At 38.5% G+C, this 14,463-nt stretch overlaps 3 protein-coding genes across 6 annotated transcripts; 1 reads left to right on the top strand and 2 right to left on the bottom strand.

The window, feature by feature from the left end:
* The first annotated feature begins 645 nt into the window (after positions 1–645).
* Positions 646–5,674, top strand: LOC110752214 (G-type lectin S-receptor-like serine/threonine-protein kinase SD1-1). 4 transcript variants are annotated; one of them, XM_021952824.2, is made up of 9 exons: positions 646–785; positions 1,723–2,227; positions 2,470–2,583; positions 3,378–3,535; positions 3,635–3,845; positions 3,972–4,209; positions 4,657–4,807; positions 4,882–5,251; positions 5,536–5,674. In XM_021952824.2, the coding sequence occupies exons 1-8, from the start codon at positions 669–671 to the stop codon at positions 5,206–5,208; spliced, it is 1,821 nt and encodes a 606-aa protein (XP_021808516.2). In that variant the 5' UTR covers positions 646–668; the 3' UTR covers positions 5,209–5,251; positions 5,536–5,674. The 4 variants fall into 4 exon arrangements, with proteins under 4 accessions (XP_021808516.2, XP_021808514.2, XP_021808512.2 ...); XM_021952822.2 differs by having other exon boundaries at positions 683–2,227; positions 3,499–3,535; positions 3,640–3,845; XM_021952820.2 differs by having other exon boundaries at positions 685–2,227.
* On the bottom strand, positions 5,630–8,191 carry LOC110752213 (uncharacterized). Its single transcript, XM_021952818.2, has one exon. It carries the CDS (start codon positions 8,189–8,191, stop codon positions 5,804–5,806), a length of 2,388 nt encoding a protein of 795 aa, XP_021808510.1. The 3' UTR covers positions 5,630–5,803.
* A 1,486-nt stretch (positions 8,192–9,677) lies between these two features.
* On the bottom strand, positions 9,678–13,891 carry LOC110752215 (G-type lectin S-receptor-like serine/threonine-protein kinase At4g27290). Its single transcript, XM_088252372.1, has 7 exons — positions 12,901–13,891; positions 12,523–12,650; positions 11,941–12,064; positions 11,567–11,804; positions 11,329–11,479; positions 10,841–11,250; positions 9,678–10,748 (listed from the first exon to the last, which is right to left on the bottom strand). Exons 1-6 carry the CDS (start codon positions 13,826–13,828, stop codon positions 10,912–10,914), a joined length of 1,908 nt encoding a protein of 635 aa, XP_088108498.1. The 5' UTR covers positions 13,829–13,891; the 3' UTR covers positions 9,678–10,748; positions 10,841–10,911.
* Positions 13,892–14,463: the final 572 nt, after the last annotated feature.

Below are 14,463 nucleotides of genomic sequence, written 5' to 3'. Positions count from 1 at the left end.
TTAATTGATGATCCAAGCGGAGACCGAGAGGAGATGTTTGGTGTTTGCTTCTTGTAACAAATACCATGACTTGAATGAGTGCCCGAGAGGGACTAACATGACTCATGCAGTTTTCTTGCAGGTTCTCATAGAACTTAATGGGTTCTTGATTTTCTAAATCTGTTGCTCGAGAGAGAATGAGTTGTTAATTAAGAATACTTTTGGTTGAGCCCGAGAGGGGATATCGAATGAATTAGGAGAAACCAACTGTCAACATGGATAGTAATTAGGGTTAATTGGCTATAAGAATTAAGTGGAATTGGTTATGGTGAAATCGGATGCTCTAGTGTCTCATCATCTTAATTTTCTATCATTAATTAAATTGCTATTTTTCATAATTGTTTTAGGTTACTTAAATCAATCAATCTTCTTAATCAATTGTTCAGATAAACTTTTGAATTAATCATAATTGGTAATTAATAGAAAATTACAGTCTTCGTGGGAACGATACTCTACTTATTTCTATCTTGCAATAATTTCACAACAAGTTCATAAATGAGTTAGGAATTTCATCCCCGTCAATTTAATCCCTTTCATTTCTGACTTTCTGTGAGATTTGACTACCCAATAAAATCAAAGGGCCCACGTGTCCACTGTGACCACTTCGCTTGACTTCCTTTTTGGCCCAAATGCACTTGTGTACCGTATGGGACCCTTCGCGCCATGAACCCCCCAAACTTCTCCGTCTCCTTCACCTCAACAATCTTCTTGGGTCTTCTCTTCTCCTGGAAAAGAAGGAATTGCAGGTCTCTCCCTCTCTCTCTCTCTCTCTCTCTGTTTTTTTATTTATTTGGGTTACAACTTCGGCTTTCTTCCTATTATTGTCTGAGTTGAGGCTCCAGAATCTGATGGACAGTGACTTACTTTACTCTTTCCAGTTTCATTTTAAGTAGTATTACGCATGTATATTTGCAAAGAATATAATTTTTCCAATTCCCGGGTTGGCCCGTCAGCCGCTAAACTTCGATCTGTGGGGCCAAGCCGTGTTTTTTTCATTTTTGTGGACCACAAAAGTCAACAAATCTGTGGATGGCGGTCAATGGCATTATGCCCCCTTCTGGATACAATTCTACATCATCTTTCTATGCATCTACCCATCTAAGAATCTTGGACTTGTAAAGATTCTACTTAGTAGTAGGCTGGCAGGCAGGCAGGCAGGCATAGATGATGTAGAACTCCAAGACTAGAAAGAAAACAATGGCCAGTATTTTTTCATTCATGTTCATTGGAATTTATGTGTCCCTCTTTTTCATCAAAACCTCAACTGCAGCTGATGCCATTACTCAATCCCAATCCCTTAGAGATGGTAACACCTTGATTTCCAAACATGGCAGTTTTGAATTGGGTTTTTTCAGTCAACCAGCTCCTGACTCCAAAAACAGCTTCTTGGGAATTTGGCACAAGAGTTCTGTTTCATTATTCACAAATGTCACTTGGGTTGCAAACCAGCAAAACCCCATTAATGGTTCATCTGGGATTTTGATGATAAACAGCACGGGCAGTGTTGTCCTTCTAAGCCAAGATCAGACTGTTGCTTGGTCAATAAATTTGTCCAGACAACCCAGGAATCCGATTTTGCAGCTCTTGGATTCTGGCAATCTTGTCCTAAGAGAAGCCAAAGATGGAAACTCAGAAAACTACTTGTGGCAAAGCTTTGACTCTCACTCTGATAAGTTGTTTCAGGGTATGAAGATTGAATGGAATGTAAAGACTAGGGCTTGCAGGAGTCTATTGGCGTCAAGGGTAGAGCATGACACATCAACTTCAGGAGACTCCTGTGACAGCAATGGATTTTGTGGACCCAATGGAATATGTACCATTACTAAATCCCCAGTTTGTAGTTGCTTCAAAGGCTTCAAGCCCAAAGCACTAGAAAAATGGAACTTTGGAGAACACCAAGAAGGTTGTGTGCGTACTGAACCTTTGAGCTGCCAAAATAAACATGAGTTTATCAAATATCCTGAGCTAAAGTTGCCAGACATCACAAATTCCTGGGTCAACCAAACTTTGAGTCTCAGGGAATGCAGGGAAATTTGCTTGAACAACTGTTCTTGTATGGCTTACGCAAGCTCCAGTGTCAAAGCAGGAGGCAGTGGCTGCACCATCTGGTTTGGTAATCTGATGAACATCAGAGAGCTCTTAGATGGTGGACAGGATCTGTATATTCAAATGCCTGCTTCAGGATTAAGTATGTGCAACAGATTTTCTTTTTCTCCTCAGTAAATAATGAAGTGCGCTACTAATGTTAAATTATTAATCATTTTCTTTTTATGGGCTCAATCATTAAGCCAATAATTGTGTATTGCCTGATAAAACCATAATTTTCTGTAAACTTTTGATCATTTCACTTGTTTTATGTTCTGCTCATATTTGTCATTCTAGCTGTCATTTAACAGTAGTTTTCTTGCTCTGTTGAAATTAACTATGAAGAGGCGAATTGGCCTAAGACAAAGATAGCCGTGATAGTTGTAGCTGTTGCTTCAGTTGTTTCTGGGACACTCTTAGCTGTTTATTGCATTCGCAGAAAGAGGACAAAGTTCAAAGGTACTAGTTCTTCTATGACCTTCAACTTTGTAAAACTATTGCCATTTTACCTTAGTGTTATTCAATAAGGTATTCTGCAATGCAGTATTCTGAGCAAGAATTTTTTTTTATGTGTTTTCATTTAATCTCAACTTTCAATGCTTTAGAAATGAATTCCACTTTTGAACGTTGTCACCAGCCAAAAATACCAAGCCACTGTCTGAATTTTGAGGCTGCCTTCATGAAACTAATACACACTTCATGAATTTCAATCACACAATGATCAAACAATAAAAAAAGGCCACCCAGGACTTCTTTTTGTATAGAAGACTAGAGGTTGGTTCTTGTTATTCCAGTTTGTGTTGACTTCAAATCAAGCATTTTTCTTAATTGATAATTATATAATATTTCTAGGTTCCATCCTACGTCTGCATCAAGTGCTGCTCATTTGACTTTACCAATGATCTCTTTTCTTTAGATGGTGTATTTAGCTTCCAACCATAGCATGGTGTACTGAATCATGCGCTATCCATTCCCCATGACATTTGCTTCAGGGCAGATTAAACTCATATACTCGTGTGGATTTAGATTCCTTAAGTTTGCAGTTATTTGTTGTATAGGCTCAGTTACCTGAGTGGAACAGTGACCCTTTTAAGAGAATGAATGCATGAGTACAGAATAGGAAAACACAAAAGATACACTGCTTTTATATTTTAATTATATGGTCATTTGATTTGTAATTACTATAAATGTATTCATATTTTGCTTCTCATTCATCATACTTGGGGAGTAGTTGATCTTCTTTATTTTTTTAGAGAAAATTAGGAAGAATGGAATGATGGGTCAGGACAATGAAGGACAGGAAGCCGACCTGGAGCTACCATTATTTAGTCTGTCAACAATAGTCATTGCCACTGATAACTTTTCATTCACCAGGAAGCTTGGAGAAGGTGGTTTTGGACCTGTATACAAGGTAAGTTTCCTAGATGTAGGCATAAGAACTGTAAAGAACAATGAAGCAGTTTTTTTTCATCTGAAACTTTATAATCCTTTTCCTAATGAGAATTTTCAGGGTAGACTAGAAGATGGGCAAGAAATTGCTGTGAAGAGGCTCTCGCAAAGTTCAGGACAAGGGCTAAATGAGTTCAAAAATGAAGTACTACTAATAGCCAAACTTCAGCACCGGAATCTTGTAAGGCTTCTAGGCTGTTGCATTGACGGAGAAGAGAAATTGCTTATCTATGAATATCTTCCCAACAAAAGCTTGGACTTCTACATTTTTGGTTAGGATCCTTAAAACTTACTATATACTGTTAAAAATAGTTTTACTAGTCATTTTTAGGTTCTAAAACTGTTCAGCTTGTTCATTTGGGATTTCAAATTGGAGTAACTTCAATTAAAACTTGCAGATAAAACTCAAATAAGATTGTTAGATTGGTCGCAACGGTTCCACATTATCCGTGGGATCGCTAGGGGACTTCTCTATCTTCATCAAGATTCCAGACTGAGGATTATCCATAGAGATCTTAAAGCAAGTAATGTATTACTTGATAAGGACATGAACCCAAAAATATCAGATTTCGGCTTGGCTAGAACATTTGGAGGAGATCAGACTGAAGGAGTTACAAGAAACGTGGTTGGGACCTAGTAAGTATCCATTATAACTCTCCTTATTACATTCTATTTTCGAAGTTCAAATGATTTGTTTCTTGGGAGTTACACTAAAATACCCAAAATGGGGGCTGAAATTATAAAAATACCCAACACCCAAAACACTTTATAAACATACCCAAAACTCATCATTACACACACTCAAAACCCATTTATAAACATACCCAAAACCCATCATTACACACATACCCAAAACCCATTTTGGGTATGTTTCTATGTTTAAATAGTGCTTGGGTAATTTTATAAATACATGTCTAGGATTGGGTATTTTTATAAATACATGTCTAGGATTTGGTATTTTTATAAATACATGTCTAGGATTGGGTATTTTTATAAATATCTATTGTTTCTTCTCATATAGCATTTTAATTATCATCTAATAGTTTCTTATCAAATGTGTTTTGTTTCTTGTTAATATCACAGTGGTTATATGGCACCAGAATATGCCATTGATGGTCAATTCTCTGTAAAATCAGATGTTTTTAGCTTTGGAATTTTAATGTTGGAGATAGTAAGCGGGAAGAGAAGTAGAGGATTTTATGATCCGGATGACAACCTTAACCTCATCGGACATGTGAGTAGTCTCCATCAAAGACCTCATATACGTGTGTTTGATCTTGTGACTAACAAACATATTACGTGCCTTAGGCATGGAGATTGTGGAAAGGAGGGAGGTCTTTAGAGTTGATTGATGAAAGCTTAAGGGACTCATGCACTCTATCCGAACTCTTGCGTTGCATACATGTTAGTCTTTTATGTGTGCAACAGCTTCCTGTAGACAGGCCAACCATGTCATCCGTGATTCTGATGTTTGGTGATGAGTGTCCCTTGCCTCAACCCAAAAAACCAGGTTTCTTTGGTGGAAAATATTCGTCTGAAGCAGATTCTTCTTCAAGTAAGAACTTAACATCTTCAAGTAAGAACGAACCATCTTCAACCTACGACTCTATCATAACGTTGCCTGAGGCTCGATGAGATGCAATTAATTGCAAATCTTGCACCATGTAATTTATTCGAGGTATTATTCATAGCTGTGTTGGCATGCAATTTTCCCACAGAAACAGTCAGATTATATAAAAATTGAAATAGTTTTTCAATGAACATTGGAAAACTTGTAGCTACTAGAGTAAAAGTAGGGAAAAGATAAGTGGCCAGTGATTGTATATGTGATACTGTTACACCAAAATTAACTTCCAGGATGATGATGGTCTAATGCAGGCTTGAATATTTTGAAGTTTCTGCATGCATGGTCAAAAAAGTACTAATACTAGATGCTTTGGATTTTTTAAATTCTTTTGGCAGGAATGGATCATGTTTAAATTTTGGGACCATTAAACAGAACATTGGGCCTTCAATGGTGGGTTTCTCAGAGCTTGTCATTGGCATCCACAAAGAATAATGAGCAAAGATGAGGCCATCAATTTCAGTCAAAAATTTCTCACAACGCTACTCAAATTGAGATTTCAACTGCACACCCAACACCCCAAATATGTAATGGACACCCAGACTCTAAAACAAATAACAACAGAGAGTCTTGCTGAATGCTGAGCCTAACAGGAACAGCTACTTGTTAAAAAAATAACATCTTTTTCCCTCTCCTCGAGTTTTTTCTCACATCAGCCCTATGGATAAATAATCTTAATGTGAGCACAACTGTATCTCTAGAACAGCTTTCATTGTCTGCTCTTAAGAGATACTCATTACCACCACCACCACCATCCGAGCCGCTAACTATTATGAATTCTGCAGGACCTCCATAAGGAATTGTGACAAATGTGTTCGGCGAAAACTTCTCTGTAACTACACCACCACTTCCACTAGGTCCTCCACTGCCCTTAATGCTGTAAGCTCCCCTCTTAATGGCCAATGTAGCAGGTTCCCAAATGTCAAGATATCCAGCGAACTGAAATATTTTAAATGAAGCCTGACCCTTAGAAAGAATCTTCTCTATCTGGCCTTGCATTTCAGCATCACAAGTGATCTTCTTGTGCTCATTGGCAAACACCTTTACAAGCTCTCCCTTGCGCTTCCTGTTATCCAGAGGCTGGACTTCGATAGCAAGGTATGTATCGACATCATCAGCAGTTACAAGATAGTTTGGTTGCTTTGCTCCATCAATGTAATTGACAGATCCATCTTGCATGTGGCGCACCCACTCAAAGTTGCAACTGGTTGTTCCATTGATAGAGTACCCGCTGACTTGAAGTTCATGCCCCGGAAAAGCTTCACCCGAAATTTGGAGGCCCTCTATAGCTGGTAATGGATCATCATCTGCAGCCTCTGAATATGAAGATGAACCACCCTCTTCGAGAACCGGCGGTAGATAATGAGGATACGGGGAGCTGGAATCGTTAAGTGGGGATGTGTAAGGAGAGTTCCCTGCACTCCAATTGGATGAGGTTTCTCTGTCATTCTGGTTTCCCTCTGCATATTGATCATCCATCTCTCTCTGTGTGTTCCCAACAGGATCACGAAAGGTGACCTGTCTATTGCTTGTCCCTCCACTATAATGATTTACTCGCTGTGTATCACCTTGAGTAACAGCAAGATTAACAGGAACATCTTGATCTTGGCCTGCTGATGTCCTGCTTGGAACAGGTGAATAACTCCCCAATCCCAAGTCATTGGTTTCCACATTGTTGGGGGCACCACCACCGAAACCACTCTGAGGATGATGATCCCAATCCGCGGTTGTCTGAGTATCAGAAGCAGAAGCTGGCACTCTTCCACCATTGGAAGAATATGTTGGCTGATTCTGAGGAACCATTTCAAGCCCATTTCTGCTCACATTTAGCAATGCTCCACCACCAATGGACTGAGGTGGTGGTGAAGGAGGCGCAGCAATGCTAATGTTATTAGGCTGCTGATTCGAATCTGATCGCCAAGGCGTTAACTGATACTGCAACTCCTTCAATTTGGACTCAGTAAGAAGCAACTTCTCCTGCAAATGCCTAAACAGAACCTTGACATTACCAACAATGGACTGTGCATCAGGAACCGGAGGCTGCAATGAGTACTCAGCCAGAATTGGCAGCAAAGAGGAAACAAACGTCGATCTCTCCTGCTGTGCATCCTGCACGGCATAAGCGAGCCGAATGTTTTCCTCAATAATGTCCTGTCTGTAAGACAAAGCCTTTGATGCAGCATCAGCAAGGTCCTGCTGCTGCTGATCAAATGCCAAACGCATATAAGCAATGCGCTTCTCCAGCACATACTTTTCGTTTCGAATTTGTGCTTCTTTGATCGAATAATCCGCCAAATGCTTTCGCAATTGCATAATCTCTTGTTCATGTTCATGAACCTTAACAACCAGATCCTTCTTCCACAGGCTGTTGCTGGGGTTGTTTCTTTCATTCAATGGCATCAACCCATGTCCAGAAAAATTGACACGCTGAGGATCATATTCCCCTTCGGTGCTCGACCTTCCCGGAGAAAGCGACGTCGTTGTGGACGGTGAAGACAACCGAGAGATGCCACTGCTGGCGTTTTCTGCAGCTGCCTGATTACCAGAAACTCGAACGACCTTCATGGCTCCATTGATCTCGCTGCTACCCAATTGGGTTTCTCGGGTTTCTGATTCTCTATGAGTCTGCGCGGGATTTGCAATCCTATCGATTTGATTGTCGACATGAGCAACTGGTTGATGAGCTTGATCATGAGATCCATGGAGGCGCTGGGCCCACGGATCAACAGAAGGCGTCATTTGGGTGGGCATGGATTCGTGGAGCTTGTATCTGTGGAGCTCGAGCATCTTGTGTTCGAGCTGGGTCCTCAATCGGATGTTCTCTTCAACCTGTTGCTTGATTGTGGCCTCTGCAGCTTCCATGGCTTTCATGACCTGAAGCAAGTTTCCTTCTTGATTGCTGGTGCTGTTGTTTGAAGAACGAATTGGGTCAGCGCCTGCAATCGTCAAACCTGAGAATTTCTCAGCAATTTTCCAATCGTGACCATTCTCCATTTTCTGGCTGCTCTTTTCTTTTTTCGGAGAGGGATTTGGGGCTTTCTGGTCTTCTTCCTCACTTCATTTCATTTGATTTCTGTTATTTTACTGCTGCAACTTGTGCCCTGCCTCTGCCTGCCTGCCTGCTTCTGTTGTGTATTTGGGAATTAGGGCAGAGATGTAAAATGATTTTTGAATTGGAATGTGATTTTGATAAGTTATTGAATGAAAGAATGAAGGCTTTGAAGCTTTGAAATTTGGAATGTTACAAAGAAATTGACCAAGTCTTGTATTTGCCTCTTATGAAATGAAGACATGGAATATCTGGATTTATTACGTGGCTTGGTTTGGTTGACCCACTAATCATTTTTAAATTTCATCTCTTTAATATCAAGTGTTATGATTAGTCATCCCACTAATCTCATATTTATTTTTCATTTCTTTATTTAGTATATCAACTATATAGTCTACCATATTATAATCCTTACTATTAAATTTTATTTGTTTCCTTTTCTTATTTTTTTAAAAAAAATATTATCTGGGTTTTCAACCAAATATTTATGCATGCTGCAACTTCAGCTTTGTAAAGTTGAGTTGCTATTAATCAATTGGGTGTTAGTTAGATTGGTCAGGTCTTTGGCGTGCTTTTAGGTGATTCTGAGTTCAATTCCCACCCGTGTGTGTGTGAGTTTTCCCCTCCCCCTTCCTAACTTTGGCAACAACCAAAAAAAAGTTTTGCTGCTATAAAAATTATAGAAAACACCTTGACAAAGTGGAAATAATTATTTTTTCTTGTGTCTTAAGAGTTTATGATTGTTATATAACATGACATACATCATGACCTCTATTTAATGTAATGAAGCATTGGAATCATCATGGGAATAAAATCAAATACTAATCAAAACAAACTACGTTGTGGCAAATTAAAACCAAAAAAAAAACAAAACAAAACAGAAAACAAAACAAAAGAAATTTTTGGGTACATGCTTGAAGAAGCCCATGATACAATTTCCAAATGCACCTAAAGGGCCATAATGGTCATGGCATTCTTGGCACTGAAGCAAAGCAAAGACATTTCAAGTCTGAGTTTGCCACATTTCTTGTGTACAGCTCAAGGAAGTAATTGGTCAAGAGTCAAGACCTGTCTTTTTAAGATCCAGCTGCCAAGCTTCATTCAATTTCCTGGTAAAAATGTATCAGAAGGATAGTCAAAGCCCTGTCACAAATAGTTCCCTGAGGGATTGTTTGGTATGGCGGACTGTCATAGATTGGACTGAGTCCTGTGACTGTCTTGGATTAGCTTGGATTGGCCTAAGCTGGATTAAGTACTGACCTACGTTTGGTGTTGTGTCGGACTAAGAAGCTGGATTGTAAAAATAGTGAAGACCTATGTTTAGTGCTATGTCGGACTAAAAAATAATTCTTGTAATATTTAAAATTAATTAGGGATTTTGACTTAAAAAAATATTTAAATTTAATTAGGGATATTTAATTGGGGCTGATGTGTGAAAAAAAAAAATTTATAAAAATTATAAACATATAAAAAAAATTACAAAAGAAAAAAAAACTCATTCTCTCATTCTTTCCTCTTCCTTCCTCTCTCTCTCTCGCTCTGCCTTTCTTTCCCATCTCTGCCTTCCTCTCTTTCTCGCTCTGTCTTTCTTTCCAAATTTCCAAAGAGAACAACAGAATAAACCCAATTAGCCCCACACCACAACTTTTCACAAACCAATTACCACACCACAAAATTAAAATTAAAAAACACCAAAACCCCCAAAACACAATTGGGATCTTATTGATCCCTTTCTTCTTCTTTGGCCATTACCAGAATGATGCGGTAAAATGGATAACAAGCGTTGCTCTTGTTGGAGACTGAAGGAGAAACCCAGTCGAAGACAAACACTTAGATTATTTGTCATTATCACATAATAATTCCTTGTAAATCTCTGTTGCTTATCTCGATAGAGTTAGACTTCTATTCTGACTCTGTGTAATTATCACATCTTGTAATTGGCTCCTATAAATAATATACGTCTGCCACAGTTCAAAGTGTGGCCTTAGAGCATATCTTTCAGAGACTACCTTGAGAAGAAGACGCACTGCTGCTCTCGAACTACGCATCTTCTAAGGCATCTCCGTTTTCATTTTCCGAGTTAAAAGACGAAAGGGAATTGGAAGAGAATGAGAGTGGAGAGCTACAGGGTTTTGCAGACAGAGTGAAGGGAGGTATGTAAAGGGGGAGATAAAAAAACTTGCCTGAGTACAACTTCGAAGAAGAGCAGAGTCGATGTTGAAGGAAACGAGAGAGAGAGAGGCGTTGGCTCGGACTCGCGTGTTATGTTTAGCAAGCTCATTATTTTGCGAACCAAGTTTCAGGTTCGCTAGATTGGACCAGCGAGTGAGGCATTTTTTGTACTGTTGGACTATATAATCTCATTTAAGTTAGTCCCTCCTTTAACCAAACATGGGTTTTAAGTACTAATTAATCCAGTCCAATTCAGTGAGGCCTACCAAACATGCCCTGAATTCCCATCTTTCTATCTTGAACCTGTCTGTCAACAAAAAATCAGGCTGCCTGTTTGAACATCAGGTTACATTGTTACTTTGAGTTCAAATTCTTTGTTTATACTTATGGAGTACAAAATGAGTATATGAATTGAATAATACCTTGTATAAATCAGATAGTTCCTTCAGATCAAACAAAATTAGCATGGTACTAGATGTACAATTAGCGAATCTTATCGAGGCTCCAATACTGTTATCGAAGATTCATTAGTTGAAGATGTTTCGTTTCTCACACCGAAAATTGAAGACGTTTGGTTCTTACTTGAAGAAGAACCTGCTTCAGAGGATGGATGTTTTCCTAAAAAGAAAGCTGGCTTTTTGGGTTGAGGCAAGGCGCTCTCACCACCTAACATCAGAACCACAGTTGACATGGTTGGCCTGTCTTCAGGAAGCTGTTGCACACATAAAAGACTAACATGTACGCAACGCAAGACTTCCGAGAGAGTGCATGAATCACTTAAGCATTTATCAATCATCTCTAAGGACCTTCCCTCTTTCCATAATCGCCATGCCTAAAGGCACATATAACATGTTTGACAGTCACAAAATGAAACACAAGTAAAATGAGAAACTCAATAGTTGATACTTACATGTCCAATGAGGTTGAGGTTCTGATTTCGATCATAAAACCCTCTACTTCTCTTTCCACTTAGTGTCTCCAACAATAAAACACCAAAGCTAAAAACATCGGATTTTACGGAGAATTGACCATCAATGGCGTATTCTGGTGCCATATAACCACTGCAGTATGTCACAAGGAACAAAAACTTTAATGATTCAGAAAGTAGTAGATATTAGATAATAGGCAGAGATGCATAGGATACTTACTAGGTTCCAACAACTTTCTTTGTAACTCCTTCTGTCTGATCTCCTCCAAATATTCTAGCCATGCCAAAGTCTGAGATTTTTGGGTTCATCTCTTTATCAAGTAACACATTGCTTGCTTTAAGATCTCTATGAATAATCCTCAGTCTGGAATCTTGATGCAGATAGAGAAGACCCCTAGCAATCCCACAGATAATGTGGAAGCGTTGAGACCAATCTAACAGTCTACCTTGAGTTTGATCTAGCAAGTTTTAATTCATGTCACTCTAATTTGAATTCTCAGAAGTACAAATTCAAGCATCTTAGAACCAAAAGTACGATGTTTGTAGTGCAATATCTAATTCCAACAATATTAGTAAGTTTCAAAGGATCCATACCAAAAATGTAGAAGTCCAAGCTTTTGTTGGGCATATATTCATAAATGAGCAATCTTTTACATGTCAATTGACCCTTAATGAAAATACAGATCCAGTGAATCTTTTGCCTTCTTCTTACCCTACATCAAGCATCTTCCTCAACTGGTAGTTAAATGATTTTTCTCGGCTCTATCAATATGAAATATATACTAAGGCCTGTGCTGCTCATTTGATTTCATCAATGTTCTTTATTTCCTTAAGTCTTATTCTTGTTCTGGTTTTAGTGCAGATTAAATTAATATACTCACGTCAACAGATGTTCCCTTTAACTTTGCAACTTTTGTTGAATTCATTCTAGTGTTAAACAAGAGCTTCAGTTACAATTGCAATGGAACTTCCAGACTTGAATTAAGCTCTATCTCATAGCATTCCTGAGGACTTTTTAAGCTCTATCTCACAATGCAATATTTTAAACTGAGACAGTGACTTTGACTTGACATGCACCTCTTGTTCGGGATATTCCATTGCAGAATGTAGGCAGAGTCTCTTTACTGTACCGATTGGGAACAAAAAGATGATATGGACTAATGGGAATATGTTTTAGAGAAGAATATTACCTTTGAGCTTTCTCCTCCTTCTGTGAATACAATAGACAGCTAAGAACGTCCCGGAAACAATGGATACTGCGGCTATAGCTATCACTATTATCTTCGTCTTAGGACGGTCTGTGTCTTCATAGGTTATTTCAAAAGGGCAGAGCAACTAGAGTTATATCACAGCTTCAACTAAAAATACGGGAACTATAAAGCAGGGGACATAATCAAAGTTTTTAGAGCAGCTAATGGATTCATCAGGCAATACAAAACAACTGATACAAGAAATAGCAAAACAAGAGAAGTTCAGATAATTATTTAGGCCCTAGGCTAAACAAAAATGATTACTAAAATGGCACACATAAAATTAAAAGATTAAATCACACACCTGATTCCGAAGCAGGCATTCGAACATATAGATCCTGCCCTTCATCAGGAAGCTTCCTAAGGCTGATAAGATCACCAAACCAGATAGTGCAGCTACTGCCTCCTTTGACATTAGAGATTGCATAAGCCGTACAAGAACAGTTGTTCAAGCAACTTGCCCTGCATTCTTTGAGGCTCATACTTTGGTTGACCCAAGAATGTGTTGTATCTGGCAGCTTCACCCCACCATATTTGATAAACCCATCTCCATTTTGGCACACGAATGGTGTAATACGCTCACAACCTCCTGAGTTGTCTGCATAGTTCCAATTTCCAGGATCTTTGGGTTGAAACCCTTTTAAACAGCTGCAAACTTCTGGGTTGCTAATGTCACACATTCCATAGGGGCCACAACGGCCATAATTGTCACAGATGTCCCTTGAACTTGAAGCCAATAGACTCCGGTGAAGACCGGACTTTTCGTCCCACTGCAAGATTTGCCACAAGTAGTTCCTTGAATTCTCATCTCCGGCTTCTCTTAGGACAAGATTGCCAGAATCCAAGAGCTGCAAAATGGGATTCCGGGGTTGCTTGGACAAAGCTATTGACCAAACAACAGTGCTATTTTGACTTAGAAGGACAACATTTCCGGAGCTGCTGATCATCAGAACGCCTGATGAACCATTGATGGGGTTGTGCTGATTTGCAACCCAAGTAACAGTTGTGGCTGATGAGACTGATGAATTCTTGCACCAAATCCCCAAGAAGCGGTTCTTGGTGTCACCAGCTGTTGGACTGAAAAAACCCAACTGAAAGCTGCCATGTTTGGAAACCAAGGTTTTGCCATCTCTAAGGTTTTGGGATTGAGTTATGGCATCAGCTGCATTTAAGGTTGTGAAGAAAGAGACGGACAGATAAATTCCAATGAACATGAAACAAGGAATGGTCATTGTTTTATGCCTACCACTAACTTCTAACTACTACTATTATACAAAGTTCCAGATTTGATTACATTTTGTCGAACCCAAAATAAAAAGAGAAATGCTAGCAACCTTCTCTCTAATCTTCTCCTTTGGACCTTCTTCCCTCTTTGCTTGACATTTGTCATTCTCTCTACACTTAAAACAATGCCATGAATATATTATACAAACTAACTTTTGATTTCCAAGTTTACCCTTATTACATGTATTTAATTTATCCAAAAAAAATTCTCAACTTTCTTACCATCTTATTTTTTTTTTTTTATAAAGAAAATATCTGTTTTTTAATAAATAAAAAAAAGCAGAAATGTCCCCTTTTTTTTTAACGTCAAGTTTAGACTTTGAAAAAAAAAAATCTAAACCCTTTGTGTTTTATAAATAAAATAAAATAAAGGAACATTTCCTCTTTTAAGAAAAAAAGCACATATTTTCTTAAAAAAAATAATTTACGTTAAAAAAAGATTAATAAGATGGTAAGAAAGTAGTGAATTTTTTTTGGATAAATTGAATACATGTAATAAGGGTAAACTTGGAAAGCAAAAGTTAGCTTGTATAATATATTAATGGCATTGTTTTAAGTGTATAGAGAATTACACATGTCAAGC

This window comes from Prunus avium, chromosome 4 (genome assembly GCF_965620075.1).
Source record: "Prunus avium chromosome 4, drPruAviu1.hap1.1, whole genome shotgun sequence".
NCBI classification, from domain to species: Eukaryota; Viridiplantae; Streptophyta; class Magnoliopsida; order Rosales; family Rosaceae; genus Prunus; species Prunus avium.
This window is presented reverse-complemented; position numbering and strand designations above follow the sequence as displayed.

Excerpts from the sequence above, each read along its gene's own strand:
- LOC110752213 (XM_021952818.2), bottom strand. The coding sequence starts at position 8,191 with ATGGAGAATGGTCACGATTGGAAAATTGCTGAGAAATTCTCAGGTTTG.
- LOC110752215 (XM_088252372.1), bottom strand. The coding sequence starts at position 13,828 with ATGACCATTCCTTGTTTCATGTTCATTGGAATTTATCTGTCCGTCTCT. Across the intron at positions 11,480-11,566 it reads AAGAAAGTTGTTGGAACCTA|TGGTTATATGGCACCAGAAT; the intron begins GTAAGTATCCTA and ends GACATACTGCAG. Across the intron at positions 11,251-11,328 it reads ACCTCAACCTCATTGGACAT|GCATGGCGATTATGGAAAGA; the intron begins GTAAGTATCAAC and ends ATGTGCCTTTAG.
- LOC110752214 (XM_021952820.2), top strand. The coding sequence starts at position 1,237 with ATGGCCAGTATTTTTTCATTCATGTTCATTGGAATTTATGTGTCCCTC. Across the intron at positions 2,584-3,377 it reads AAAGAGGACAAAGTTCAAAG|AGAAAATTAGGAAGAATGGA; the intron begins GTACTAGTTCTT and ends TTATTTTTTTAG. Across the intron at positions 3,536-3,634 it reads GTTTTGGACCTGTATACAAG|GGTAGACTAGAAGATGGGCA; the intron begins GTAAGTTTCCTA and ends GAGAATTTTCAG.